Genomic DNA, 25,497 nt, shown 5'->3' with positions numbered 1-25,497 from the left:
CAGGGGAGGGGGAGAGAGAGTCAGCACCTTCAGGGGAGGGGGAGAGTCAGTCAGCACCTTCAGGGGAGGTGGAGAGAGAGAGAGAGAGTCAGCACCTTCAGGGGTGGGGGTGGAGAGTCAGCACATTCAGGGGAGGGGGAGAGTAAGAGAGATAGAGGTTCAGCACCTTCAGGGCAGGGGGAGAGAGAGAGACAGCACCTTCAGGGGAGGGGGAGAGGAGAGTCAGCACCTTCAGGGGGAGGGGGAAGAGAGAGTCAGCACCTTCAGGGGAGGGGGAGAGAGAGTCAGCACCTTCAGGGGAGGGGGAGGGGGAGAAAGAGTCAGCACCTTCAGGGTGGGGGAGAGAGAGTCAGCACCTTCAGGGGAGGGGGAGAGAGAGTCAGCACCTTCAGGGGAGGGGGAGAGAGAGTCAGCACCTTCAGGGGAGGGGGAGAGAGAGAGAGTCAGCACCTTCAGGGGAGGGGGAGAGAGAGTCAGCACCTTCAGGGGAGGGGGAGGGAGAGAGAGTCAGCACCTTCAGGGGAGGGGGAGAGAGAGTCAGCACCTTCAGGGGAGGGAGAGAGAGTCAGCACCTTCAGGGGAGGGGAAGAGAGAGAGAGTCAGCACCTTCAGGGGAGGGGGAGGGGGAGAGAGAGTCAGCACCTTCAGGGGAGGGGGAGGGGGAGAGAGAGTCAGCACTTCAGGGGAGGGGGAGAGAGAGTCAGCACCTTCAGGGGAGGGGAGAGAGAGTCAGCACCTTCAGGGGAGGGGGAGGGAGAGAGAGTCAGCACCTTCAGGGGAGGGGGAGAGGGAGAGAGAGTCAGCACCTTCAGGGGAGGGGGAGGAGGAGAGAGAGTCAGCACCTTCAGGGGAGGGGGAGAGAGAGTCAGCACCTTCAGGGGAGGGGGAGAGAGAGTCTGCACCTTCAGAGGAGGGGGAGAGAGAGTCTGCACCTTCAGAGGAGGGGGAGAGAGAGTCAGCACCTTCAGGGGAGGGGGAGAGAGAGTCAGCACCTTCAGGGGAGGGGGAGAGAGAGTCAGCACCTTCAGAGGTGGGGGAGAGAGAGTCAGCACCTTCAGGGGAGGGGGAGAGAGAGTCAGCACCTTCAGGGGAGGGGGAGAGAGAGTCAGCACCTTCAGGGGAGGGGGAGAGAGAGAGAGAGAGTCAGCACCTTCAGGGGAGGGGGAGAGAGAGTCAGCACTTCAGGGGAGGGGGAGAGAGAGAGAGAGTCAGCACCTTCAGGGGAGGGGGAGAGAGAGTCAGCACCTTCAGGGGAGGGGGAGAGAGAGAGAGAGTCAGCACCTTCAGGGGGAGGGGGAGGAGAGAGAGTCAGCACCTTCAGGGGGGGGAGAGAGAGAGTCAGCACCTTCAGGGGAGGGGGAGAGAGAGTCAGCACCTTCAGGGGAGGGGGAGAGAGAGTCAGCACCTTCAGGGAGGGGGAGAGAGAGTCAGCACCTTCAGGGGAGGGGGGAGGAGAGAGTCAGCACCTTCAGGGGAGGGGGGGGGAGAGAGAGTCAGCACCTTCAGGGGAGGGGGAGGGGGAGGGAGAGTCAGCACCTTCAGGGGAGGGGGAGAGAGAGAGAGAGTCAGCACCTTCAGGGGAGGGGGAGAGAGAGAGTCAGAACCTTCAGGGGAGGGGGGAGAGAGTCAGCACCTTCAGGGGAGGGGGAGAGAGAGTCAGCACCTTCAGGGGAGGGGGAGAGAGAGTCAGCACCTTCAGGGGAGGGGGAGAGAGAGTCAGCACCTTCAGGGGAGGGGGAGAGAGAGTCAGCACCTTCAGGGGAGGGGGAGGGGGAGAGAGAGTCAGCACCTTCAGGGGAGGGGGAGAGAGAGTCAGCACCTTCAGGGGAGGGGGAGAGAGAGAGTCAGCACTTCAGGGGAGGGGGGAGAGAGAGTCAGCACCTTCAGGGGAGGGAGAGAGAGTCAGCACCTTCAGGGGAGGGGGAGAGAGAGTCAGCACCTTCAGGGGAGGGGGGAGAGAGAGTCAGCACCTTCAGGGGAGGGGGGAGAGAGTCAGCACCTTCAGGGGAGGGGGAGAGAGAGTCAGCACCTTCAGGGGAGGGGGGAGAGAGAGAGTCAGCACCTTCAGGGGAGGGGGAGGGGGAGAGAGAGTCAGCACCTTCAGGGGAGGGGGGAGGGGGAGGAGAGTCAGCACCTTCAGGGGAGGGGGAGAGAGAGAGAGTCAGCACTTCAGGGGAGGGGGGAGATGAGAGTGAGGAGAGAGGAGTCAGCACCTTCAGGGGAGGGGAGGGGGAGAGAGAGTCAGCACCTTCAGGGGAGGGGGGAGAGAGAGTCAGCACCTTCAGGGAGGGGGAGAGAGAGGAGAGAGAGTCAGCACCTTCAGGGGAGGGGGAGAGAGAGTCAGCACCTTCAGGGGAGGGGGAGGAGAGAGTCAGCACCTTCAGGGGAGGGGGAGAGAGAGTCAGCACCTTCAGGGGAGGGGGAGAGAGAGTCAGCACCTTCAGGGGAGGGGAGAGGGGAGGGGGAGAGAGTCAGCACCTTCAGGGGAGGGGGAGAGAGAGTCAGCACCTTCAGGGGAGGGGGAGAGAGAGTCAGCACCTTCAGGGGAGGGGGAGGGGGAGAGAGAGTCAGCACCTTCAGGGGTGGGAGGAGAGAGGAGTCAGCACCTTCAGGGGAGGGGGAGAGAGAGTCAGCACCTTCAGGGGGGGGGGAGAGAGAGTCAGCACCTTCAGGGGAGGGGGAGAGAGAGTCAGCACCTTCAGGGGAGGGGGGGGGAGAGAGAGTCAGCACCTTCAGGGGAGGGGGAGAGAGAGTCAGCACCTTCAGGGGAGGGGGAGGGGGAGAGAGTCAGCACCTTCAGGGGAGGGGGAGAGAGAGTCAGCACCTTCAGGGGAGGGGGAGAGAGGCGGGGAGAGTGGAGAGAGAGTCAACCTTCAGGGGAGGGGGAGAGAGAGTCAGCACCTTCAGGGGAGGGGGAGAGAGAGTCAGCACCTTCAGGGGAGGGGGAGAGAGAGTCAGCACCTTCAGGGGAGGGGAGAGAGAGAGTCAGCACCTTCAGGGGAGGGGAGAGAGAGTCAGCACCTTCAGGGGAGGGGGAGGGGGAGAGAGAGTCAGCACCTTCAGGGGAGGGGGAGAGAGAGTCAGCACCTTCAGGGGAGGGGGAGAGAGAGTCAGCACCTTCAGGGGAGGGGGAGAGAGAGTCAGCACCTTCAGGGGAGGGGGAGAGGGAGAGAGAGTCAGCACCTTCAGGGGAGGGGGAGGGGGAGAGAGAGTCAGCACCTTCAGGGGAGGGGGAGGGGGAGAGAGAGTCAGCACCTTCAGGGGAGGGGAGGGGAGAGAGAGAGTCAGCACCTTCAGGGGAGGGGGAGGGAGAGAGAGAGTCAGCACCTTCAGGGGAGGAGGAGAGAGAGTCAGCACCTTCAGGGGAGGGGGAGAGAGAGTCAGCACCTTCAGGGGAGGGGGAGGGGGAGAGAGAGTCAGCACCTTCAGGGGAGGGGGAGGGGGAGAGAGAGTCAGCACCTTCAGGGGAGGGGGAGAGAGAGTCAGCACCTTCAGGGGAGGGGGAGAGAGAGTCAGCACCTTCAGGGGAGGGGGAGAGAGAGTCAGCACCTTCAGGGGAGGGGGAGAGAGAGAGTCAGCACCTTCAGGGGGGGAGGGGAGAGAGAGTCAGCACCTTCAGGGGAGGGGGAGAGAGAGTCAGCACCTTCAGGTGGGGGGGAGAGAGAGTCAGCACCTTCGGGGGAGGGGGAGAGAGAGTCAGCACCTTCAGGGGAGGGGAGAGAGAGTCAGCACCTTCGGGGGAGGGGGAGAGAGAGTCAGCACCTTCAGGGGAGGGGGAGAGAGAGTCAGCACCTTCAGGGGAGGGGAGAGAGAGTCAGCACCTTCAGGGGAGGGGAGGGGGAGAGAGAGTCAGCACCTTCAGGGGAGGGGGAGAGAGAGTCAGCACCTCAGGGGAGGGGGAGAGAGAGTCAGCACCTTCAGGGAGGGGGGAGAGAGAGTCAGCACCTTCAGGGGAGGGGGAGGGGGAGAGAGAGTCAGCACCTTCAGGGGAGGGGGAGAGAGAGTCAGCACCTTCAGGGGAGGGGGAGAGAGAGTCAGCACCTTCAGGGGAGGGGGAGAGAGAGTCAGCACCTTGAGGGGAGAGAGAGAGAGTCAGCACCTTCAGGGGAGGGGGAGGGGGAGAGAGTCAGCACCTTCAGGGGAGGGGGAGAGAGAGAGTCAGCACCTTCAGGGGAGGGGGAGAGAGAGTCAGCACCTTCAGGGGAGGGGGAGAGAGAGTCAGCACCTTCAGGGGAGGGGGAGAGAGAGTCAGCACCTTCAGGGGAGGGGGAGAGAGAGTCAGCACCTTCAGGGGAGGGGGAGGGGGAGAGAGAGTCAGCACCTTCAGGGGAGGGGGGAGAGAGTCAGCACCTTCAGGGGAGGGGGGGGAGAGAGAGTCAGCACCTTCAGGGGAGGGGGAGGGGGAGAGAGAGTCAGCACCTTCAGGGGAGGGGGAGAGAGAGTCAGCACCTTCAGGGGAGGGGGGAGAGAGAGTCAGCACCTTCAGGGGAGGGGGAGAGAGAGAGTCAGCACCTTCAGGGGAGGGGGAGAGAGAGTCAGCACCTTCAGGGGAGGGGGAGGGGGAGAGAGAGTCAGCACCTTCAGGGGAGGGGGAGAGAGAGTCAGCACCTTCAGGGGAGGGAGGGGGAGAGAGAGTCAGCACCTTCAGGGAGGGGGGAGGGGGAGAGAGAGTCAGCACCTTCAGGGGAGGGGGAGGGGAGAGAGAGTCAGCACCTTCAGGGGAGGGGGGAGAGAGAGTCAGCACCTTCAGGGGAGGGGGAGAGAGAGTCAGCACCTTCAGGGGAGGGGGAGAGAGAGTCAGCACCTTCAGGGGGAGGGGGAGGGGGAGAGAGAGTCAGCACCTTCAGGGGAGGGGGAGAGAGAGTCAGCACCTTCAGGGGAGGGGGAGAGAGAGTCAGCACCTTCAGGGGAGGGGGAGGAGGAGAGAGAGTCAGCACCTTCAGGGGAGGGGGAGGGGGGAGAGAGAGTTCAGCACCTTCAGGGGAGGGGGTGAGAGAGAGAGTTCAGCACCTTGAGGGGAGGGGGAGAGAGAGAGAGAGAGTCAGCACCATGAGGGGAGGGGGAGAGAGAGAGAGTCAGCTCCTTCAGAGGATGAAGGGGGGGAGGGGAGAGAGAGTCAGCACCTTCAGGGGAGGGGGGGGAGAGAGAGTCAGCACCTTCAGGGGAGGGGGAGAGAGAGTCAGCACCTTCAGGGGAGGGGGAGAGAGAGTCAGCACCTTCAGGGGAGGGGGAGGGGGAGAGAGTCAGCACCTTCAGGGGAGGGGGAGAGAGAGAGAGTCAGCACCTTCAGGGGAGGGGGAGAGAGAGTCAGCACCTTCAGGGGGGGGGAGAGGGGAGAGAGAGTCAGCACCTTCAGGGGAGGGGGAGGGGGAGAGAGAGAGTCAGCACCTTGGGGGGAGGGGGAGAGAGAGTCAGCACCTTCAGGGGAGGGGGAGAGAGAGTCAGCACCTTCAGGGGAGGGGGAGGGGGAGAGAGAGTCAGCACCTTCAGGGGAGGGGGAGAGAGAGAGTCAGCACCTTCAGGGGAGGGGGAGAGAGAGAGTCAGCACCTTCAGGGGAGGGGGAGGGGAGGAGAGAGAGTCAGCACCTTCAGGGGAGGGGGAGAGAGAGTCAGCACCTTCAGGGGAGGGGGAGAGATAGAGAGAGAGAGAGTCAGCACCTTCAGGGGAGGGGGAGAGAGAGTCAGCACCTTCAGGGGAGGCGGAGAGAGAGTCAGCACCTTCAGGGGAGGCGGAGAGAGAGTCTGCACCTTCAGAGGATTGGGAGAGAGAGTCTGCACCTTCAGAGGAGTGGGAGGGGGAGAGAGAGTCAGCACCTTCAGGGGAGGGGGGGAGGAGAGAGAGTCAGCACCTTCAGGGGAGGGGGAGAGAGAGTCAGCACCTTCAGGGGAGGGGGAGGGGGAGAGAGAGTCAGCACCTTCAGGGGAGGGGGAGAGAGAGTCAGCACCTTCAGGGGAGGGGGAGAGAGAGTCAGCACCTTCAGGGGAGGGGGAGAGAGAGTCAGCACCTTCAGGGGAGGGGGAGAGAGAGTCAGCACCTTCAGGGGAGGGGGAGGGGGAGAGAGAGTCAGCACCTTCAGGGGAGGGGGAGAGAGAGTCAGCACCTTCAGGGGAGGGGGAGAGAGAGTCAGCACCTTCAGGGGAGGGGAGGGGGGAGAGAGAGTCAGCACCTTCAGGGGAGGGGGGGAGAGAGAGTCAGCACCTTCAGGGGAGGGGGAGAGAGAGTCAGCACCTTCAGGGGAGGGGGGGAGAGAGAGAGTCAGCACCTTCAGGGGAGGGGGAGAGAGAGTCAGAGGGGGAGAGGGCACCTTCAGGGGGAGGGGGAGAGAGAGTCAGCACCTTCAGGGGAGGGGAGGGGGAGAGAGAGTCAGCACCTTCAGGGGAGGGGGAGGGGGAGAGAGAGTCAGCACCTTCAGGGGAGGGGGAGGGGGAGAGAGAGTCAGCACCTTCAGGGGAGGGGAGAGAGAGAGTCAGCACCTTCAGGGGAGGGGGAGGGGGAGAGAGAGTCAGCACCTTCAGGGGAGGGGGAGAGAGAGTCAGCACCTTCAGGGGAGGGGGAGAGAGAGTCAGCACCTTCAGGGGAGGGGGAGGGGGAGAGAGAGTCAGCACCTTCAGGGGAGGGGGAGAGAGAGTCAGCACCTTCAGGGGAGGGGGAGGGGAGAGAGAGAGTCAGCACCTTCAGGGGAGGGGGAGAGAGAGTCAGCACCTTCAGGGGAGGGGGAGAGAGAGTCAGCACCTTCAGGGGAGGGGGAGGGGGAGAGAGAGTCAGCACCTTCAGGGGAGGGGGAGGGGAGAGAGAGAGTCAGCACCTTCAGGGGAGGGGGAGAGAGAGTCAGCACCTTCAGGGAGGGGGGGAGAGAGAGTCAGCACCTTCAGGGAAGGGGGAGGGGGAGAGAGAGAGTCAGCACCTTCAGGGGAGGGGGAGAGAGAGTCAGCACCTTCAGGGGAGGGGGAGAGAGAGTCAGCACCTTCAGGGGAGGGGGAGAGAGAGTCAGCACCTTCAGGGGAGGGGGAGAGAGAGTCAGCACCTTCAGGGGAGGGGGAGGGGGAGAGAGAGTCAGCACCTTCAGGGGAGGGGGAGAGAGAGTCAGCACCTTCAGGGGAGGGGGAGGAGAGTCAGCACCTTCAGGGGAGGGGAGGGGGAGAGAGAGTCAGCACCTTCAGGGGGAGGGGGAGAGAGAGTCAGCACCTTCAGGGGAGGGGGAGGGGGAGAGAGAGTCAGCACCTTCAGGGGAGGGGGAGGGGGAGAGAGAGTCAGCACCTTCAGGGGAGGGGGAGAGAGAGTCAGCACCTTCAGGGGAGGGGGAGAGAGAGTCAGCACCTTCAGGGGAGGGGGGAGAGAGAGTCAGCACCTTCAGGGGAGGGGGAGAGAGAGTCAGCACCTTCAGTTCAGGGGAGGGGGAGGGGGAGAGAGAGTCAGCACCTTCAGGGGAGGGGGAGAGAGAGTCAGCACCTTCAGGGGAGGGGGAGGGGGAGAGAGAGTCAGCACCTTCAGGGGAGGGGGAGAGAGAGTCAGCACCTTCAGGGGAGGGGGAGGGGGAGAGAGAGTCAGCACCTTCAGGGGAGGGGGAGAGAGAGTCAGCACCTTCAGGGAGGGGGAGGGGGAGAGAGAGTCAGCACCTTCAGGGGAGGGGGAGGGGAGAGAGAGTCAGCACCTTCAGGGGAGGGGGGAGAGAGAGTCAGCACCTTCAGGGGAGGGGGAGGGGGAGAGAGAGTCAGCACCTTCAGGGGAGGGGGGGGGGGAGAGAGAGTCAGCACCTTCAGGGGAGGGGGGAGAGAGAGTCAGCACCTTCAGGGGAGGGGGGAGGGAGAGTCAGCACCTTCAGGGGAGGGGGAGAGAGAGTCAGCACCTTCAGGGGAGGGGGAGAGAGAGTCAGCACCTTCAGGGGAGGGGGAGAGAGAGTCAGCACCTTCAGGGGAGGGGGGAGAGAGAGTCAGCACCTTCAGGGGAGGGGGAGAGAGAGTCAGCACCTTCAGGGGAGGGGGAGAGAGAGTCAGCACCTTCAGGGGAGGGGGAGAGAGAGTCAGCACCTTCAGGGGAGGGGGAGGGGGAGAGAGAGTCAGCACCTTCAGGGGAGGGGGAGAGAGAGTCAGCACCTTCAGGGGAGGGGGAGGGGGAGAGAGAGTCAGCACCTTCAGGGGAGGGGGAGAGAGAGTCAGCACCTTCAGGGGAGGGGGAGAGAGAGTCAGCACCTTCAGGGGAGGGGGAGAGAGAGTCAGCACCTTCAGGGGGGGGGAGAGAGAGTCAGCACCTTCAGGGGAGGGGGAGAGAGAGTCAGCACCTTCAGGGGAGGGGGAGGGGGGAGAGAGAGTCAGCACCTTCAGGGGAGGGGGAGGGGGAGAGAGAGTCAGCACCTTCAGGGGAGGGGGAGAGAGAGTCAGCACCTTCAGGGAGGGGGAGGGGGAGAGAGAGTCAGCACCTTCAGGGGAGGGGGAGAGAGAGTCAGCACCTTCAGGGGAGGGGGGAGAGAGAGTCAGCACCTTCAGGGGAGGGAGAGAGAGAGTCAGCACCTTCAGGGGAGGGGGAGGGGGAGAGAGAGTCAGCACCTTCAGGGGAGGGGGAGAGAGAGTCAGCACCTTCAGGGAGGGGGGGGGAGAGAGAGTCAGCACCTTCAGGGGAGGGGAGAGAGAGAGTCAGCACCTTCAGGGAGAGGAGAGGGGGGAGGGGGAGAGAGAGTCAGCACCTTCAGGGGAGGGGGAGAGAGAGTCAGCACCTTCAGGGGAGGGGAGAGAGAGAGTCAGCACCTTCAGGGGGAGGGGAGGGGGAGAGAGAGTCAGCACCTTCAGGGGAGGGGGAGAGAGAGTCAGCACCTTCAGGGGAGGGGGAGAGAGAGTCAGCACCTTCAGGGGAGGGGAGAGAGAGTCAGCACCTTCAGGGGAGGGGGAGAGAGAGTCAGCACCTTCAGGGGAGGGGGAGAGAGAGTCAGCACCTTCAGGGGAGGGGGAGAGAGAGTCAGCACCTTCAGGGGAGGGGGGAGAGAGAGTCAGCACCTTCAGGGGAGGGGGAGGAGAGAGAGTCAGCACCTTCAGGGGAGGGGGAGAGAGAGTCAGCACCTTCAGGGGAGGGGGAGAGAGAGTCAGCACCTTCAGGGGAGGGGGAGGGGGGAGAGAGAGTCAGCACCTTCAGGGGAGGGGGAGAGAGAGTCAGCACCTTCAGGGGAGGGGGAGGGGGAGAGAGAGTCAGCACCTTCAGGGGGGGGGAGAGAGAGTCAGCACCTTCAGGGGAGGGGGAGAGAGAGTCAGCACCTTCAGGGGAGGGGGGAGAGAGAGAGTCAGCACCTTCAGGGGAGGGGGAGAGAGAGTCAGCACCTTCAGGGGAGGGGGAGAGAGAGTCAGCACCTTCAGGGGAGGGGGAGGGGGGAGAGAGAGTCAGCACCTTCAGGGGAGGGGAGGGGAGAGAGAGTCAGCACCTTCAGGGGAGGGGGAGAGAGAGTCAGCACCTTCAGGGGAGGGGGAGAGAGAGTCAGCACCTTCAGGGGAGGGGGAGGGGGAGAGAGAGTCAGCACCTTCAGGGGAGGGGGAGGGGGGAGAGAGAGTCAGCACCTTCAGGGGGGGGGAGAGAGAGTCAGCACCTTCAGGGGAGGGGGAGGGGGGAGAGAGGGAGAGAGAGTCAGCACCTTCAGGGGAGGGGGAGGGGGAGAGAGAGTCAGCACCTTCAGGGGAGGGGGAGGGGGGAGAGAGAGTCAGCACCTTCAGGGGAGGGGGAGAGAGAGTCAGCACCTTCAGGGGAGGGGGAGAGAGAGTCAGCACCTTCAGGGGAGGGGGAGAGAGAGTCAGCACCTTCAGGGGAGGGGGAGAGAGAGTCAGCACCTTCAGGGGAGGGGGAGGGGGAGAGAGAGTCAGCACCTTCAGGGGAGGGGGAGAGAGAGTCAGCACCTTCAGGGGAGGGGGAGGGGGAGAGAGAGTCAGCACCTTCAGGGGAGGGGGAGAGAGAGTCAGCACCTTCAGGGGAGGGGGGAGAGAGAGTCAGCACCTTCAGGGGAGGGGGAGAGAGAGTCAGCACCTTCAGGGGAGGGGGAGAGAGAGTCAGCACCTTCAGGGGGGGGGGAGAGAGAGTCAGCACCTTCAGGGGAGGGGGAGAGAGAGTCAGCACCTTCAGGGGAGGGGGGAGAGAGAGTCAGCACCTTCAGGGGAGGGGGGAGAGAGAGTCAGCACCTTCAGGGGAGGGGGAGAGAGAGTCAGCACCTTCAGGGGAGGGGGAGAGAGAGTCAGCACCTTCAGGGGAGGGGGAGGGGGAGAGAGAGTCAGCACCTTCAGGGGAGGGGGGGGGGGAGAGAGAGTCAGCACCTTCAGGGGAGGGGGAGAGAGAGTCAGCACCTTCAGGGGAGGGGGAGGGGGAGAGAGAGTCAGCACCTTCAGGGGAGGGGGAGGGGGAGAGAGAGAGTCAGCACCTTCAGGGGAGGGGGAGGGGGAGAGAGAGTCAGCACCTTCAGGGGAGGGGGGGAGAGAGAGTCAGCACCTTCAGGGGAGGGGGAGAGAGAGTCAGCACCTTCAGGGGAGGGGGGAGAGAGAGTCAGCACCTTCAGGGGAGGGGGAGAGAGAGTCAGCACCTTCAGGGGAGGGGGAGAGAGAGTCAGCACCTTCAGGGGAGGGGGAGGGGGAGAGAGAGTCAGCACCTTCAGGGGAGGGGGAGAGAGAGTCAGCACCTTCAGGGGAGGGGGAGAGAGAGTCAGCACCTTCAGGGGAGGGGGGGGAGAGAGAGTCAGCACCTTCAGGGAGAGGGGGAGAGAGAGTCAGCACCTTCAGGGGAGGGGGGAGAGAGAGAGTCAGCACCTTCAGGGGAGGGGGAGAGAGAGTCAGCACCTTCAGGGGAGGGGGAGAGAGAGTCAGCACCTTCAGGGGAGGGGGAGGGGGAGAGAGAGTCAGCACCTTCAGGGGAGGGGGAGAGAGAGTCAGCACCTTCAGGGGAGGGGGAGGGGGAGAGAGAGTCAGCACCTTCAGGGGAGGGGGGAGGGGGAGAGAGAGTCAGCACCTTCAGGGGAGGGGGAGGGGGAGAGAGAGTCAGCACCTTCAGGGGAGGGGGAGAGAGAGTCAGCACCTTCAGGGGAGGGGGAGGGGGAGAGAGAGTCAGCACCTTCAGGGGAGGGGGAGAGAGAGTCAGCACCTTCAGGGGAGGGGGGAGAGAGAGTCAGCACCTTCAGGGGAGGGGGAGAGAGAGTCAGCACCTTCAGGGGAGGGGGAGGGGGAGAGAGAGTCAGCACCTTCAGGGGAGGGGGAGGGGGAGAGAGAGTCAGCACCTTCAGGGGAGGGGGGGGGGAGAGAGAGTCAGCACCTTCAGGGGAGGGGGAGAGAGAGTCAGCACCTTCAGGGGAGGGGGAGGGGGAGAGAGAGTCAGCACCTTCAGGGGAGGGGGAGAGAGAGTCAGCACCTTCAGGGGAGGGGGAGAGAGAGTCAGCACCTTCAGGGGAGGGGGAGGGGGAGAGAGAGTCAGCACCTTCAGGGGAGGGGGAGAGAGAGTCAGCACCTTCAGGGGAGGGGGAGAGAGAGTCAGCACCTTCAGGGGAGGGGGAGAGGGAGAGAGAGTCAGCACCTTCAGGGGAGGGGGAGAGAGAGTCAGCACCTTCAGAGGTGGAGGAGAGAGAGCACCTTCAGGGGAGGGGGAGAGAGTGTCGGCACCTTCAGGGGAGGGGGAGAGAAAGTTAGCACCTTCGGGGAGGGGGAGAGAAAGTCGGCACCTTCAGGGTAGGGGGAGAGAAAGACGGCACATTCACGGGACGGGGAGGGGGAGAGCGAGTCAGCACCTTCAGGAGAGGGGGAGAGAGAGTCAGCACCTTCAGGGGAGGGGGAGAGAGAGTCAGCACCTTCAGGGGAGGGAGAGGGGGAGAGAGAGTCAGCACCTTCAGGGGAGGGGGAGAGAGAGTCAGCACCTTCAGGGGAGGGGGAGGGGGAGAGAGAGTCAGCACCTTCAGGGGAGGGGGAGAGAGAGTCAGCACCTTCAGGGGAGGGGGAGGGGGAGAGAGAGTCAGCACCTTCAGGGGAGGGGGAGAGAGAGTCAGCACCTTCAGGGGAGGGGGAGAGAGAGTCAGCACCTTCAGGGGAGGGGGAGGGGGAGAGAGAGTCAGCACCTTCAGGGGAGGGGGAGAGAGAGTCAGCACCTTCAGGGGAGGGGAGGGGGAGGGGGAGAGAGAGTCAGCACCTTCAGGGGAGGGGGAGAGAGAGTCAGCACCTTCAGGGGAGGGGGAGAGAGAGTCAGCACCTTCAGGGGAGGGGGAGAGAGAGTCAGCACCTTCAGGGGAGGGGAGAGAGAGAGTCAGCACCTTCAGGGGGGGGGAGAGAGAGTCAGCACCTTCAGGGGAGGGGGAGGGGGAGAGAGAGTCAGCACCTTCAGGGGAGGGGGAGAGAGAGTCAGCACCTTCAGGGGAGGGGGAGAGAGAGTCAGCACCTTCAGGGGAGGGGGAGAGAGAGTCAGCACCTTCAGGGGAGGGGGAGGGAGAGTCAGCACCTTCAGGGGAGGGGGAGAGAGAGTCAGCACCTTCAGGGGAGGGGGAGAGAGAGTCAGCACCTTCAGGGGAGGGGGAGGGGAGAGAGAGTCAGCACCTTCAGGGGAGGGGGAGAGAGAGTCAGCACCTTCAGGGGAGGGGGAGAGAGAGTCAGCACCTTCAGGGGAGGGGGAGGGGGAGAGAGAGTCAGCACCTTCAGGGGAGGGGGAGGGGGAGAGAGAGTCAGCACCTTCAGGGGAGGGGGGGGGAGAGAGAGTCAGCACCTTCAGGGGGGGGGGAGGGGGAGAGAGAGTCAGCACCTTCAGGGGAGGGGGAGAGAGAGTCAGCACCTTCAGGGGAGGGGAGAGAGAGTCAGCACCTTCAGGGGAGGGGGAGGGGGGAGGGAGAGAGAGAGAGTCAGCACCTTCAGGGGAGGGGAGAGAGAGAGTCAGCACCTTCAGGGGAGGGGAGGGGGAGGAGAGAGAGAGTCAGCACCTTCAGGGGAGGGGGAGGGGGGAGAGAGAGTCAGCACCTTCAGGGGAGGGGAGGGGGAGAGAGAGTCAGCACCTTCAGGGGAGGGGGAGAGAGAGTCAGCACCTTCAGGGGAGGGGGAGGGGGAGAGAGAGTCAGCACCTTCAGGGGAGGGGGAGGGGGAGAGAGAGTCAGCACCTTCAGGGGAGGGGGAGAGAGAGTCAGCACCTTCAGGGGAGGGGGAGAGAGAGTCAGCACCTTCAGGGGAGGGGGAGAGAGAGTCAGCACCTTCAGGGGAGGGGGAGAGAGAGTCAGCACCTTCAGGGGAGGGGGAGGGGGAGAGTCAGCCACCTTCAGGGGAGGGGGAGGGGGAGAGAGAGTCAGCACCTTCAGGGGAGGGGGAGAGAGAGTCAGCACCTTCAGGGGAGGGGGAGAGAGAGTCAGCACCTTCAGGGGAGGGGGAGGGGGAGAGAGAGTCAGCACCTTCAGGGGGAGGGGGAGAGAGAGTCAGCACCTTCAGGGGAGGGGGAGGGGGAGAGAGAGTCAGCACCTTCAGGGGAGGGGGAGGGGGAGAGAGAGTCAGCACCTTCAGGGGAGGGGGAGAGAGAGTCAGCACCTTCAGGGGAGGGGGAGGGGGGGGAGAGAGAGTCAGCACCTTCAGGGGAGGGGGAGGGGGAGAGAGAGTCAGCACCTTCAGGGGAGGGAGGGGGGAGAGAGAGTCAGCACCTTCAGGGGAGGGGGAGGGGAGAGAGAGTCAGCACCTTCAGGGGGGGGGGGAGAGAGAGTCAGCACCTTCAGGGGAGGGGGAGGGGGAGAGAGAGTCAGCACCTTCAGGGGAGGGGGAGAGAGAGAGTCAGCACCTTCAGGGGAGGGGGAGGGGGAGAGAGAGTCAGCACCTTCAGGGGAGGGGAGGGGGAGAGAGAGTCAGCACCTTCAGGGGAGGGGGAGGGGGAGAGAGAGTCAGCACCTTCAGGGGAGGGGGAGGGGGAGAGAGAGTCAGCACCTTCAGGGGAGGGGGAGGGGGGGGAGAGAGAGTCAGCACCTTCAGGGGAGGGGGAGAGGGGGAGAGAGAGTCAGCACCTTCAGGGGAGGGGGAGAGAGAGTCAGCACCTTCAGGGGAGGGGGAGAGAGAGTCAGCACCTTCAGGGGAGGGGGAGAGAGAGTCAGCACCTTCAGGGGAGGGGGAGAGAGAGTCAGCACCTTCAGGGGAGGGGAGGGGAGAGAGAGTCAGCACCTTCAGGGGAGGGGGAGAGAGAGTCAGACCTTCAGGGGAGGGGGAGAGAGAGTCAGCACCTTCAGGGGAGGGGGAGGGGGAGAGAGAGTCAGCACCTTCAGGGGAGGGGGAGAGAGAGTCAGCACCTTCAGGGGAGGGGGAGGGGGAGAGAGAGTCAGCACCTTCAGGGGAGGGGGAGGGGGAGAGAGAGTCAGCACCTTCAGGGGAGGGGGAGGGGGAGAGAGAGTCAGCACCTTCAGGGGAGGGGGAGAGAGAGTCAGCACCTTCAGGGGAGGGGGAGAGAGAGTCAGCACCTTCAGGGGAGGGGGAGAGAGAGTCAGCACCTTCAGGGGAGGGGGAGGGGGAGAGAGAGTCAGCACCTTCAGGGGAGGGGGGAGAGAGAGTCAGCACCTTCAGGGGAGGGGGAGGGGGAGAGAGAGTCAGCACCTTCAGGGGAGGGGGAGGGGAGAGAGAGTCAGCACCTTCAGGGGAGGGGGAGGGGGAGAGAGAGTCAGCACCTTCAGGGGAGGGGGAGAGAGAGTCAGCACCTTCAGGGGAGGGGGAGAGAGGGTCAGCACCTTCAGGGGAGGGGGAGGGGGAGAGAGAGTCAGCACCTTCAGGGGAGGGGGAGAGAGAGTCAGCACCTTCAGGGGAGGGGGAGAGAGAGTCAGCACCTTCAGGGGAGGGGGAGGGGGAGAGAGAGTCAGCACCTTCAGGGGAGGGGGAAGGGAGAGAGAGTCAGCACCTTCAGGGGAGGGGGAGAGAGAGTCAGCACCTTCAGGGGAGGGGGAGAGAGAGTCAGCACCTTCAGGGGAGGGGGAGGGGGAGAGAGAGTCAGCACCTTCAGGGGAGGGGGAGAGAGAGTCAGCACCTTCAGGGGAGGGGGAGAGAGAGTCAGCACCTTCAGGGGAGGGGGAGAGAGAGTCAGCACCTTCAGGGGAGGGGGGGGGGGAGAGAGAGTCAGCACCTTCAGGGTAGGGGGAGGGGGAGAGAGAGTCAGCACCTTCAGGGGAGGGGGAGAGAGAGTCAGCACCTTCAGGGGAGGGGGAGAGAGAGTCAGCACCTTCAGGGGAGGGGGAGAGAGAGTCAGCACCTTCAGGGGAGGGGGAGAGAGAGTCAGCACCTTCAGGGGAGGGGGAGGAGAGAGAGTCAGCACCTTCAGGGGAGGGGGAGGGGGAGAGAGAGTCAGCACCTTCAGGGGAGGGGGAGAGAGAGTCAGCACCTTCAGGGGAGGGGGAGAGAGAGTCAGCACCTTCAGGGGAGGGGGAGAGAGAGTCAGCACCTTCAGGGGAGGGGGAGGGGGAGAGAGAGTCAGCACCTTCAGGGTAGGGGGAGGGGGAGAGAGAGTCAGCACCTTCAGGGGAGGGGGAGAGAGAGTCAGCACCTTCAGGGGAGGGGGAGAGAGAGTCAGCACCTTCAGGGGAGGGGGAGGGGGAGAGAGAGTCAGCACCTTCAGGGGAGGGGGAGGGGGAGAGAGAGTCAGCACCTTCAGGGGAGGGGGAGGGGGAGAGAGAGTCAGCACCTTCAGGGGAGGGGGAGAGAGAGTCAGCACCTTCAGGGGAGGGGGAGGGGGAGAGAGAGTCAGCACCTTCAGGGGAGGGGGAGGGGGAGAGAGAGTCAGCACCTTCAGGGGAGGGGGAGAGAGAGAGTCAGCACCTTCAGGGGAGGGGGAGAGAGAGTCAGCACCTTCAGGGGAGGGGGAGGGGGAGAGAGAGTCAGCACCTTCAGGGGAGGGGGAGGAGAGAGTCAGCACCTTCAGGGGAGGGGGAGAGAGAGTCAGCACCTTCAGGGGAGGGGGAGGGGGAGAGAGAGTCAGCACCTTCAGGGGAGGGGGAGGGGGAGAGAGAGTCAGCACCTTCAGGGGAGGGGGAGGGGGAGAGAGAGTCAGCACCTTCAGGGGAGGGGAGGGGGAGAGAGAGTCAGCACCTTCAGGGGAGGGGGAGGGGGAGAGAGAGTCAGCACCTTCAGGGGAGGGGGAGAGAGAGTCAGCACCTTCAGGGGAGGGGGAGAGAGAGTCAGCACCTTCAGGGGAGGGGGAGGGGGAGAGAGTGTCAGCACCTTCAGGGGAGGGGGAGAGAGAGTCAGCACCTTCAGGGGAGGGGGAGAGAGAGTCAGCACCTTCAGGGGAGGGGGAGAGAGAGTCAGCACCTTCAGGGGAGGGGGAGAGAGAGTCAGCACCTTCAGGGGAGGGGGAGAGAGAGTCAGCACCTTCAGGGGAGGGGGAGGGGGAGAGAGAGTCAGCACCTTCAGGGGAGGGGGAGGGGGAGAGAGAGTCAGCACCTTCAGGGGAGGGGGAGGGGGAGAGAGAGTCAGCACCTTCAGGGGAGGGGGAGAGAGAGTCAGCACCTTCAGGGGAGGGGGAGGGGGAGAGAGAGTCAGCACCTTCAGGGGAGGGGGAGAGAGAGTCAGCACCTTCAGGGGAGGGGGAGGGGGAGAGAGAGTCAGCACCTTCAGGGGAGGGGGAGGGGGAGAGAGAGTCAGCACCTTCAGGGGAGGGGGAGAGAGAGTCAGCACCTTCAGGGGAGGGGGAGAGAGAGTCAGCACCTTCAGGGGAGGGGGAGAGAGAGTCAGCACCTTCAGGGGAGGGGGAGAGAGAGTCAGCACCTTCAGGGGAGGGGGAGAGAGAGTCAGCACCTTCAGGGGAGGGGGAGAGAGAGTCAGCACCTTCAGGGGAGGGGGAGGGGGAGAGAGAGTCAGCACCTTCAGGGGAGGGGGAGAGAGAGTCAGCACCTTCAGGGGAGGGGGAGGGGAGAGAGAGTCAGCACCTTCAGGGGAGGGGGAGAGAGAGTCAGCACCTTCAGGGGAGGGGGAGAGAGAGTCAGCACCTTCAGGGGAGGGGGAGAGAGAGTCAGCACCTTCAGGGGAGGGGGAGGGGGAGAGAGAGTCAGCACCTTCAGGGGAGGGGGAGAGAGAGTCAGCACCTTCAGGGAGGGGGAGAGAGAGTCAGCACCTTCAGGGGAGGGGGAGGGGGAGGGAGAGTCAGCACCTTCAGGGGAGGGGGAGGGGGAGAGAGAGTCAGCACCTTCAGGGGAGGGGGAGGGGGAGAGAGAGTCAGCACCTTCAGGGGAGGGGGAGGGGGAGAGAGAGTCAGCACCTTCAGGGGAGGGGGAGGGGGAGAGAGAGTCAGCACCTTCAGGGGAGGGGGAGGGGGAGAGAGAGTCAGCACCTTCAGGGGAGGGGGAGGGGGGAGAGAGAGTCAGCACCTTCAGGGGAGGGGGAGAGAGAGTCAGCACCTTCAGGGGAGGGGGAGAGAGAGTCAGCACCTTCAGGGGAGGGGGAGAGAGAGTCAGCACCTTCAGGGGAGGGGGAGGGGGAGAGAGAGTCAGCACCTTCAGGGGAGGGGGAGAGAGAGTCAGCACCTTCAGGGGAGGGGGAGAGAGAGTCAGCACCTTCAGGGGAGGGGGAGGGGGAGGGAGAGTCAGCACCTTCAGGGGAGGGGGAGGGGGAGAGAGAGTCAGCACCTTCAGGGGAGGGGGAGAGAGAGTCAGCACCTTCAGGGGAGGGGGAGAGAGAGAGTCAGCACCTTCAGGGGAGGGGGAGAGAGAGTCAGCACCTTCAGGGGAGGGGGAGAGAGAGTCAGCACCTTCAGGGGAGGGGGAGGGGGGAGAGAGAGTCAGCACCTTCAGGGGAGGGGGAGGGGGAGAGAGAGTCAGCACCTTCAGGGGAGGGGGAGAGAGAGTCAGCACCTTCAGGGGAGGGGGAGAGAGAGTCAGCACCTTCAGGGGAGGGGGAGAGAGAGTCAGCACCTTCAGGGGAGGGGGAGAGAGAGTCAGCACCTTCAGGGGAGGGGGAGAGAGAGTCAGCACCTTCAGGGGAGGGGGAGGGGGAGAGAGAGTCAGCACCTTCAGGGGAGGGGGAGAGAGAGTCAGCACCTTCAGGGGAGGGGGAGAGAGAGTCAGCACCTTCAGGGGAGGGGGAGAGAGAGTCAGCACCTTCAGGGGAGGGGGAGAGAGAGTCAGCACCTTCAGGGGAGGGGGAGAGAGAGTCAGCACCTTCAGGGGAGGGGGAGGGGGAGTCAGCACCTTCAGGGGAGGGGGAGAGAGAGTCAGCACCTTCAGGGGAGGGGGAGGGGGAGAGAGAGTCAGCACCTTCAGGGGAGGGGGAGAGAGAGTCAGCACCTTCAGGGGAGGGGGAGAGAGAGTCAGCACCTTCAGGGGAGGGGGAGAGAGAGTCAGCACCTTCAGGGGAGGGGGAGAGAGAGTCAGCACCTTCAGGGGAGGGGGAGAGAGAGTCAGCACCTTCAGGGGAGGGGGAGAGAGAGTCAGCACCTTCAGGGGAGGGGGAGGGGGAGAGAGAGTCAGCACCTTCAGGGGAGGGGGAGAGAGAGTCAGCACCTTCAGGGGAGGGGGAGAGAGAGTCAGCACCTTCAGGGGAGGGGGAGAGAGAGTCAGCACCTTCAGGGGAGGGGGAGGGGGAGAGAGAGTCAGCACCTTCAGGGGAGGGGGAGAGAGAGTCAGCACCTTCAGGGGAGGGGGAGAGAGAGTCAGCACCTTCAGGGGAGGGGGAGAGAGAGTCAGCACCTTCAGGGGAGGGGGAGGGGGAGAGAGAGTCAGCACCTTCAGGGGAGGGGGAGAGAGAGTCAGCACCTTCAGGGGAGGGGGAGAGAGAGTCAGCACCTTCAGGGGAGGGGGAGAGAGAGTCAGCACCTTCAGGGGAGGGGGAGAGAGAGTCAGCACCTTCAGGGGAGGGGGAGAGAGAGTCAGCACCTTCAGGGGAGGGGGAGAGAGAGTCAGCACCTTCAGGGGAGGGGGAGAGAGAGTCAGCACCTTCAGGTTTTGGGATTGTGGGTTGGGGCAGAGATAAGAATGAAATCCATTTTTCCTACCATCAAGAAGTAAAGTGGAGACCTGATCACTGGAAGACGCTCCCAGTATCTCACTCTCCCCCCCCACCCCCCACCGTCTCCGCGATTACCCACCCGAACCCCCTCTCGCCCCAGAATACCCTCTCCCCCCAAACCCTATTCCCCCCAAATCCACTCTCCCCCAAACCCCCCTCTAGCCCCCAAGACCCCCTCTCCCAACATGACCCCCTCATCCCACCCATGCTCCTACCTGTTTGAGACCAATCTTCCCCTGCTCGAGAATCCGCAGAGTGTAATTCATCCTCTGGCCCTTACTGTTAAATTCCACTCGGCCTGTCAGTCCTTCATACTCCACCTAGCATCAGCAAGATAGAGAGAGCGGGGGAGGGGGGGAGATAGAGAGAGAGAGAGATGGAGGGAGAGGGAGAGAGAGGGAGGGAACGAGAGAGAGAGAAAGGGGGCCATGAGGAGGGAGAGAGTGAGACAGAAAGAAAGAGAGAGAGGGAGTGTGAGTGACATAGACAGAAAGCGAGAGAGAGTGTGTGGAGAGAGGGAGAGAGAGAGAGAGACAGGGAGAGAGAAAGAGTGAGAGAAAGAGAGAGAGATAGAGAAGGAAGGAGGTAGAGAGGGAGGGAGCGAAGGACAGGGGAGAGATAGAGACAGAGAGAGTGAGGGATAGAGAGAGACAGAGAAAGGGAGAAGGAGGGATGGAGAAAGGGAGAGAGAGGGAGGGAATGACGGGGGAGAGAGAGACAGAAAAAGAGTGTGAGTGGCAGAGAGAGAGAGGGAGATTGGGGGAGAGAAATAGAGTGTGAAAGAGAGAGAGAGAGAGAGAGGGATGGAGACAGGGAGGCAGTGAGAGGGACAGGGAGAAGGAGCAGGGAGGGAGAGAGCCAGAGAAGAAGAGAGGGAGTGAGACATATAGGGAGAGGGAAAGAGTGAAAGGAAAGGGGCAGGAGAGAGGGAGAGACAGGGGGAGAGGGAGAGAGAGATAGGGGAGAGAGAGAGAGAGAGAGAGACAGGGGGAGAGAGAGAGAGAGAGACAGGGGGTGAGAGAGAGAGAGAAACAAGGGCAGAGAGAGAGAGACGGGGGGGAGAGAGAGAGAGAGACGGGGAGAGAGAGAGAGAGAGACAGGGGGAGAGAGAGAGACAGGGGGAGAGAGAGAGAGAGAGACAGGGGGAGAGAGAGAGACAGGGGGAGAGAGAGAGATAAACAAGGGGAGAGAGAGAGAGAGACAGGGGGAGAGAGAGAGGGAGGCAGAGGCAGAGGGATAAAGAGGGAGAGAGAAAGAGAAACAGAAAGTGACAGAGAGTGAACAAACAAGTGAACGAGAGAGAAAGGGAGGGAAAGCAGGAGAAGAGGGCAAAAGAAAGAGAGACAGGGAAAGAATAAAAATACATGTGGAAATATGAGACAAACTGAGGTGCATGTGTCGGGAGAGAATGAGAAACATCAGACAGCAGAATATCGCCAGTGAGTTATCACTGCCGACAGACCTCAGTATTCACCAGCTCCTTCTCAGTCTCAAAGTAGAGATTTGACATGAATAACGGGTGTGGGTGTGTACACACACAATCCAGATCAGAGCCAGAACTCACCAGGAACACTACAGACAAACAGGAACACATCTCACCAGGAACAGCTCACCAGGAACACAGCTCACCAGGAACACAGATCACCAGGGACGCAGCTCACCAAGGGCACAACTCACCAGGAACACAGCTCACCAGGAACACAGTTCACCAAGGGCACAACTCACCAGGAACACAGCTCACCAGGAACACTGCTCACCAGGAACACAGCTCACCAGGAACACTGCTCACCAGGAACACAGCTCACCAGGAACACAGCTCACCAGGAACACATCTCACCAGGAAAACAGCTCACCAGGAACACAGTTCACCAGAAACACAGCTCACCATGGGCACACCTCACCAGGAACACAGCTCACCGGGAACACACCTCACAGGGAACACAGCTCACAGGGAACACAGCTCACCCAGAACACAGCTCATTGGAATACAGCTCACCAGGAACACAGCTCACCAGGGGCACACCTCACCAGGGGCACACCTCACCAGGAACACAGCTCACCGGGAACACACCTCACAGGGAACACAGCTCACAGGGAACACAGCTCACAGGGAACACAGCTCACCCAGAACACAGCTCATTGGAATACAGCTCACCAGGAACACAGCTCACCAGGGGCACACCTCACCAGGAACACAGCTCACCAGGAACACAGCTCACCAGGGCCACAGCTCACCAAGGGCACAGCTCACCAAGGGCACAACTCACCAGGAATATAGCTCACCAGGAACACTGCTCACCAGGAACACAGCTCACCAGGAACACAGCTCACCAGGAACACTGCTCACCAGGAACACACCTCACCAGGAACACAGCTCACCAGGAACACAGCTCACCAGGAACACAACTCACCAAGGGCACAGCTCACCAAGGGCACAGCTCACCAGGAATATTGCTCACCAGGAATATTGCTCACCAGGAACACAGCTCACCAGGAACACAGCTCACCAAGGGCAAACCTCAACAGGAACACAGCTCACCAGAAACACAGCTCACCATGGGCACACCTCACCAGGAACACAGCTCACCAGGGGCACACCTCACCAGGAACACAGCTCACCAGGAACACAGCTCACCAGGAACACAGCTCACCAGGGGCACAGCTCACCAAGGGCACATCTCACCAAGGGCACAACTCACCAGGAATATAGCTCACCAGGAACACTGCTCACCAGGAACACAGCTCACCAGGAACACTGCTCACCAGGAACACACTTCACCAGGAACACAGCTCACCAGGAACACAGCTCACCAGGAACACAACTCACCAAAGGCACAGCGCACCAAGGCACAGCTCACCAGGAATATTGCTCACCAGGAATATTGCTCACCAGGAACACAGCTCACCAGGAACACAGCTCACCAAGGGCAAACCTCAACAGGAACCCAGCTCACCAGGGGCACACCTCACCAGGAACACAGCTCACCAGGAACACAGCTCACCAGGAACACAGCTCACCAGGGGCACAGCTCACCAGGGGCACAGCTCACCAAGGGCACAACTCACCAGGAATATAGCTCACCAGGAACACTGCTCACCAGGAACACAGCTCACCAGGAACACAGCTCACCAGGAACACTGCTCACCAGGAACACACCTCACCAGGAACACAGCTCACCAGGAACACAGCTCACCAGGAACACAACTCACCAAGGGCACAGCTCACCAAGGGCACAGCTCACCAGGAATATTGCTCACCAGGAATATTGCTCACCAGGAACACAGCTCACCAGGAACACAGCTCACCAAGGGCAAACCTCAACAGGAACACAGCTCACCAGAAACACAGCTCACCATGGGCACACCTCACCAGGAACACAGCTCACCGGGAACACACCTCACAGGGAACACAGCTCACAGGGAACACAACTCACCCAGAACACAGCTCACCAAGGGCACAGCTCACCAGGAGCACACCTCACCAGGAACACAGCTCACCAGGAACACAGCTCACCAGGAACACTGCTCACCAGGAACACAGCTCACCAGGAACACAGCTCACCAGGAACACAACTCACCAAAGGCACAGCGCACCAAGGCACAGCTCACCAGGAATATTGCTCACCAGGAATATTGCTCACCAGGAACACAGCTCACCAGGAACACAGCTCACCAAGGGCAAACCTCAACAGGAACCCAGCTCACCAGGGGCACACCTCACCAGGAACACAGCTCACCAGGAACACAGCTCACCAGGAACACAGCTCACCAGGGGCACAGCTCACCAGGGGCACAGCTCACCAAGGGCACAACTCACCAGGAATATAGCTCACCAGGAACACTGCTCACCAGGAACACAGCTCACCAGGAACACAGCTCACCAGGAACACTGCTCACCAGGAACACACCTCACCAGGAACACAGCTCACCAGGAACACAGCTCACCAGGAACACAACTCACCAAGGGCACAGCTCACCAAGGGCACAGCTCACCAGGAATATTGCTCACCAGGAATATTGCTCACCAGGAACACAGCTCACCAGGAACACAGCTCACCAAGGGCAAACCTCAACAGGAACACAGCTCACCAGAAACACAGCTCACCATGGGCACACCTCACCAGGAACACAGCTCACCGGGAACACACCTCACAGGGAACACAGCTCACAGGGAACACAACTCACCCAGAACACAGCTCACCAAGGGCACAGCTCACCAGGAGCACACCTCACCAGGAACACAGCTCACCAGGAACACAGCTCACCAGGAACACTGCTCACCAGGAACACAGCTCACCAGGAACACATCTCACCAGGAACACATCTCACCAGGAACACAGCTCACCAGGAACACAGTTCACCAGAAACACAGCTCAACATGGGCACACCTCACCAGGAACACAGCTCACCGGAAACACACCTCACAGGGAACACAGCTCACCCAGAACACAGCTCACCCAGAACACAGCTCACCAAGGGCACAGCTTACCAGGGGCACAGCTCACCAGGAACACAACTCACCATGAACACAGCTCACCAGGAACACAGCTCACCAGGAACACAACTCACCAGGAATACAGCTCACCAGGAACACAGCTCATCAGGAACACAGCTCACCAGGGGCACACCTCACCAGGAACACAGCTCACCAGGAACACAGCTCACCAAGGGCACAGGTCACCAGAAACACAGCTCACCAAGGGCAAACCTCAACAGGAACACTGCTCACCAAGGGCAAACCTCACCAGGAACACAGCTCACCAAGGGTACAGCTCACCAGGGGCACAGCTCAACAGGAAAACAACTCACCATGTACACAGCTCACCAGGAACACAGCTCACCTGGGGCACAGCTCACCAAGGGCACAGCTCACCAAGGGCACAACTCACCAGGAATATAGCTCACCAGGAACACTGCTCACCAGGAACAATGCTCACCAGGAACACACCTCACCAGGAACACAGCTCACCAGGAACACAGCTCACCAGGAACACAACTCACCAAGGGCACAGCTCACCAAGGGCACAGCTCACCAGGAATATTGCTCACCAGGAATATTGCTCACCAGGAACACAGCTCACCAGGAACACAGCTCACCAAGGGCAAACCTCAACAGGAACACAGCTCACCAGAAACACAGCTCACCATGGGCACACCTCACCAGGAACACAGCTCACCGGGAACACACCTCACAGGGAACACAGCTCACAGGGAACACAACTCACCCAGAACACAGCTCACCAAGGGCACAGCTCACCAGGGGCACAGCTCACCAGGAACACAACTCACCATGAACACAGCTCACCAGGAACACAGCTCACCAGGGGCACACCTCACCAGGAACACAGCTCACCAGGAACACAGCTCACCAGGAACACTGCTCACCAGGAACACAGCTCACCAGGAACACATCTCACCAGGAACACAGCTCACCAGGAACACTGTTCACCAGAAACACAGCTCACCATGGGCACACCTCACCAGGAACACAGCTCACCGGGAACACACCTCACAGGGAACACAGCTCACAGGGAACACAACTCACCCAGAACACAGCTCACCAAGGGCACAGCTCACCAGGGGCACAGCTCACCAGGAACACAACTCACCATGAACACAGCTCACCAGGAACACAGCTCACCAGGAGCACACCTCACCAGGAACACAGCTCACCAGGAACACAGCTCACCAGGAACACTGCTCACCAGGAACACAGCTCACCAGTAACACATCTCACCAGGAACACAGCTCACCAAGGGCAAACCTCAACAGGAACACTGCTCACCAAGGGCAAACCTCACCAGGAACACAGCTCACCAAGGGTACAGCTCACCAGGGGCACAGCTCAACAGGAAAACAACTCACCATGTACACAGCTCACCAGGAACACAGCTCACCAGGGGCACAGCTCACCAAGGGCACAGCTCACCAAGGGCACAACTCACCAGGAATATAGCTCACCAGGAACACTGCTCACCAGGAACACAGCTCACCAGGAACACAGCTCACCAGGAACAATGCTCACCAGGAACACACCTCACCAGGAACACAGCTCACCAGGAACACAGCTCACCAGGAACACAACTCACCAAGGGCACAGCTCACCAAGGGCACAGCTCACCAGGAATATTGCTCACCAGGAATATTGCTCACCAGGAACACAGCTCACCAGGAACACAGCTCACCAAGGGCAAACCTCAACAGGAACACAGCTCACCAGAAACACAGCTCACCATGGGCACACCTCACCAGGAACACAGCTCACCAGGGGCACACCTCACCAGGAACACAGCTCACCAGGAACACAGCTCACCAGGAACACAGCTCACCAGGGGCACAGCTCACCAAGGGCACATCTCACCAAGGGCACAACTCACCAGGAATATAGCTCACCAGGAACACTGCTCACCAGGAACACAGCTCACCAGGAACACAGCTCACCAGGAACACTGCTCACCAGGAACACACCTCACCAGGAACACAGCTCACCAGGAACACAACTCACCAAAGGCACAGCTCACCAAGGCACAGCTCACCAGGAATATTGCTCACCAGGAA

The 25,497-nt window shown here is 62.0% G+C and overlaps 1 protein-coding gene across 1 annotated transcript in view; it reads right to left on the bottom strand.

Moving 5' to 3' along the window:
• LOC121274108 (glutamate receptor ionotropic, kainate 5-like) overlaps positions 1–25,497 on the bottom strand; it is a gene marked incomplete at its 3' end in the record, with an annotated part of 576,200 nt that overhangs the window by 346,207 nt on the left and 204,496 nt on the right. Inside the window, exon 9 of the mRNA XM_041181261.1 lies at positions 19,155–19,259. Coding sequence (XP_041037195.1) covers positions 19,155–19,259 — 105 coding nt within the window. The remainder of the gene's footprint in view (positions 1–19,154; positions 19,260–25,497) is intronic.

The sequence above is a fragment of the Carcharodon carcharias genome, assembly GCF_017639515.1.
Source record: "Carcharodon carcharias isolate sCarCar2 chromosome 29 unlocalized genomic scaffold, sCarCar2.pri SUPER_29_unloc_5, whole genome shotgun sequence".
Lineage (NCBI taxonomy): Eukaryota > Metazoa > Chordata > Chondrichthyes > Lamniformes > Lamnidae > Carcharodon > Carcharodon carcharias.
The sequence above is the reverse complement of the archived record's forward strand: the minus strand, read 5'-3'. Positions and strand labels throughout refer to the sequence as shown.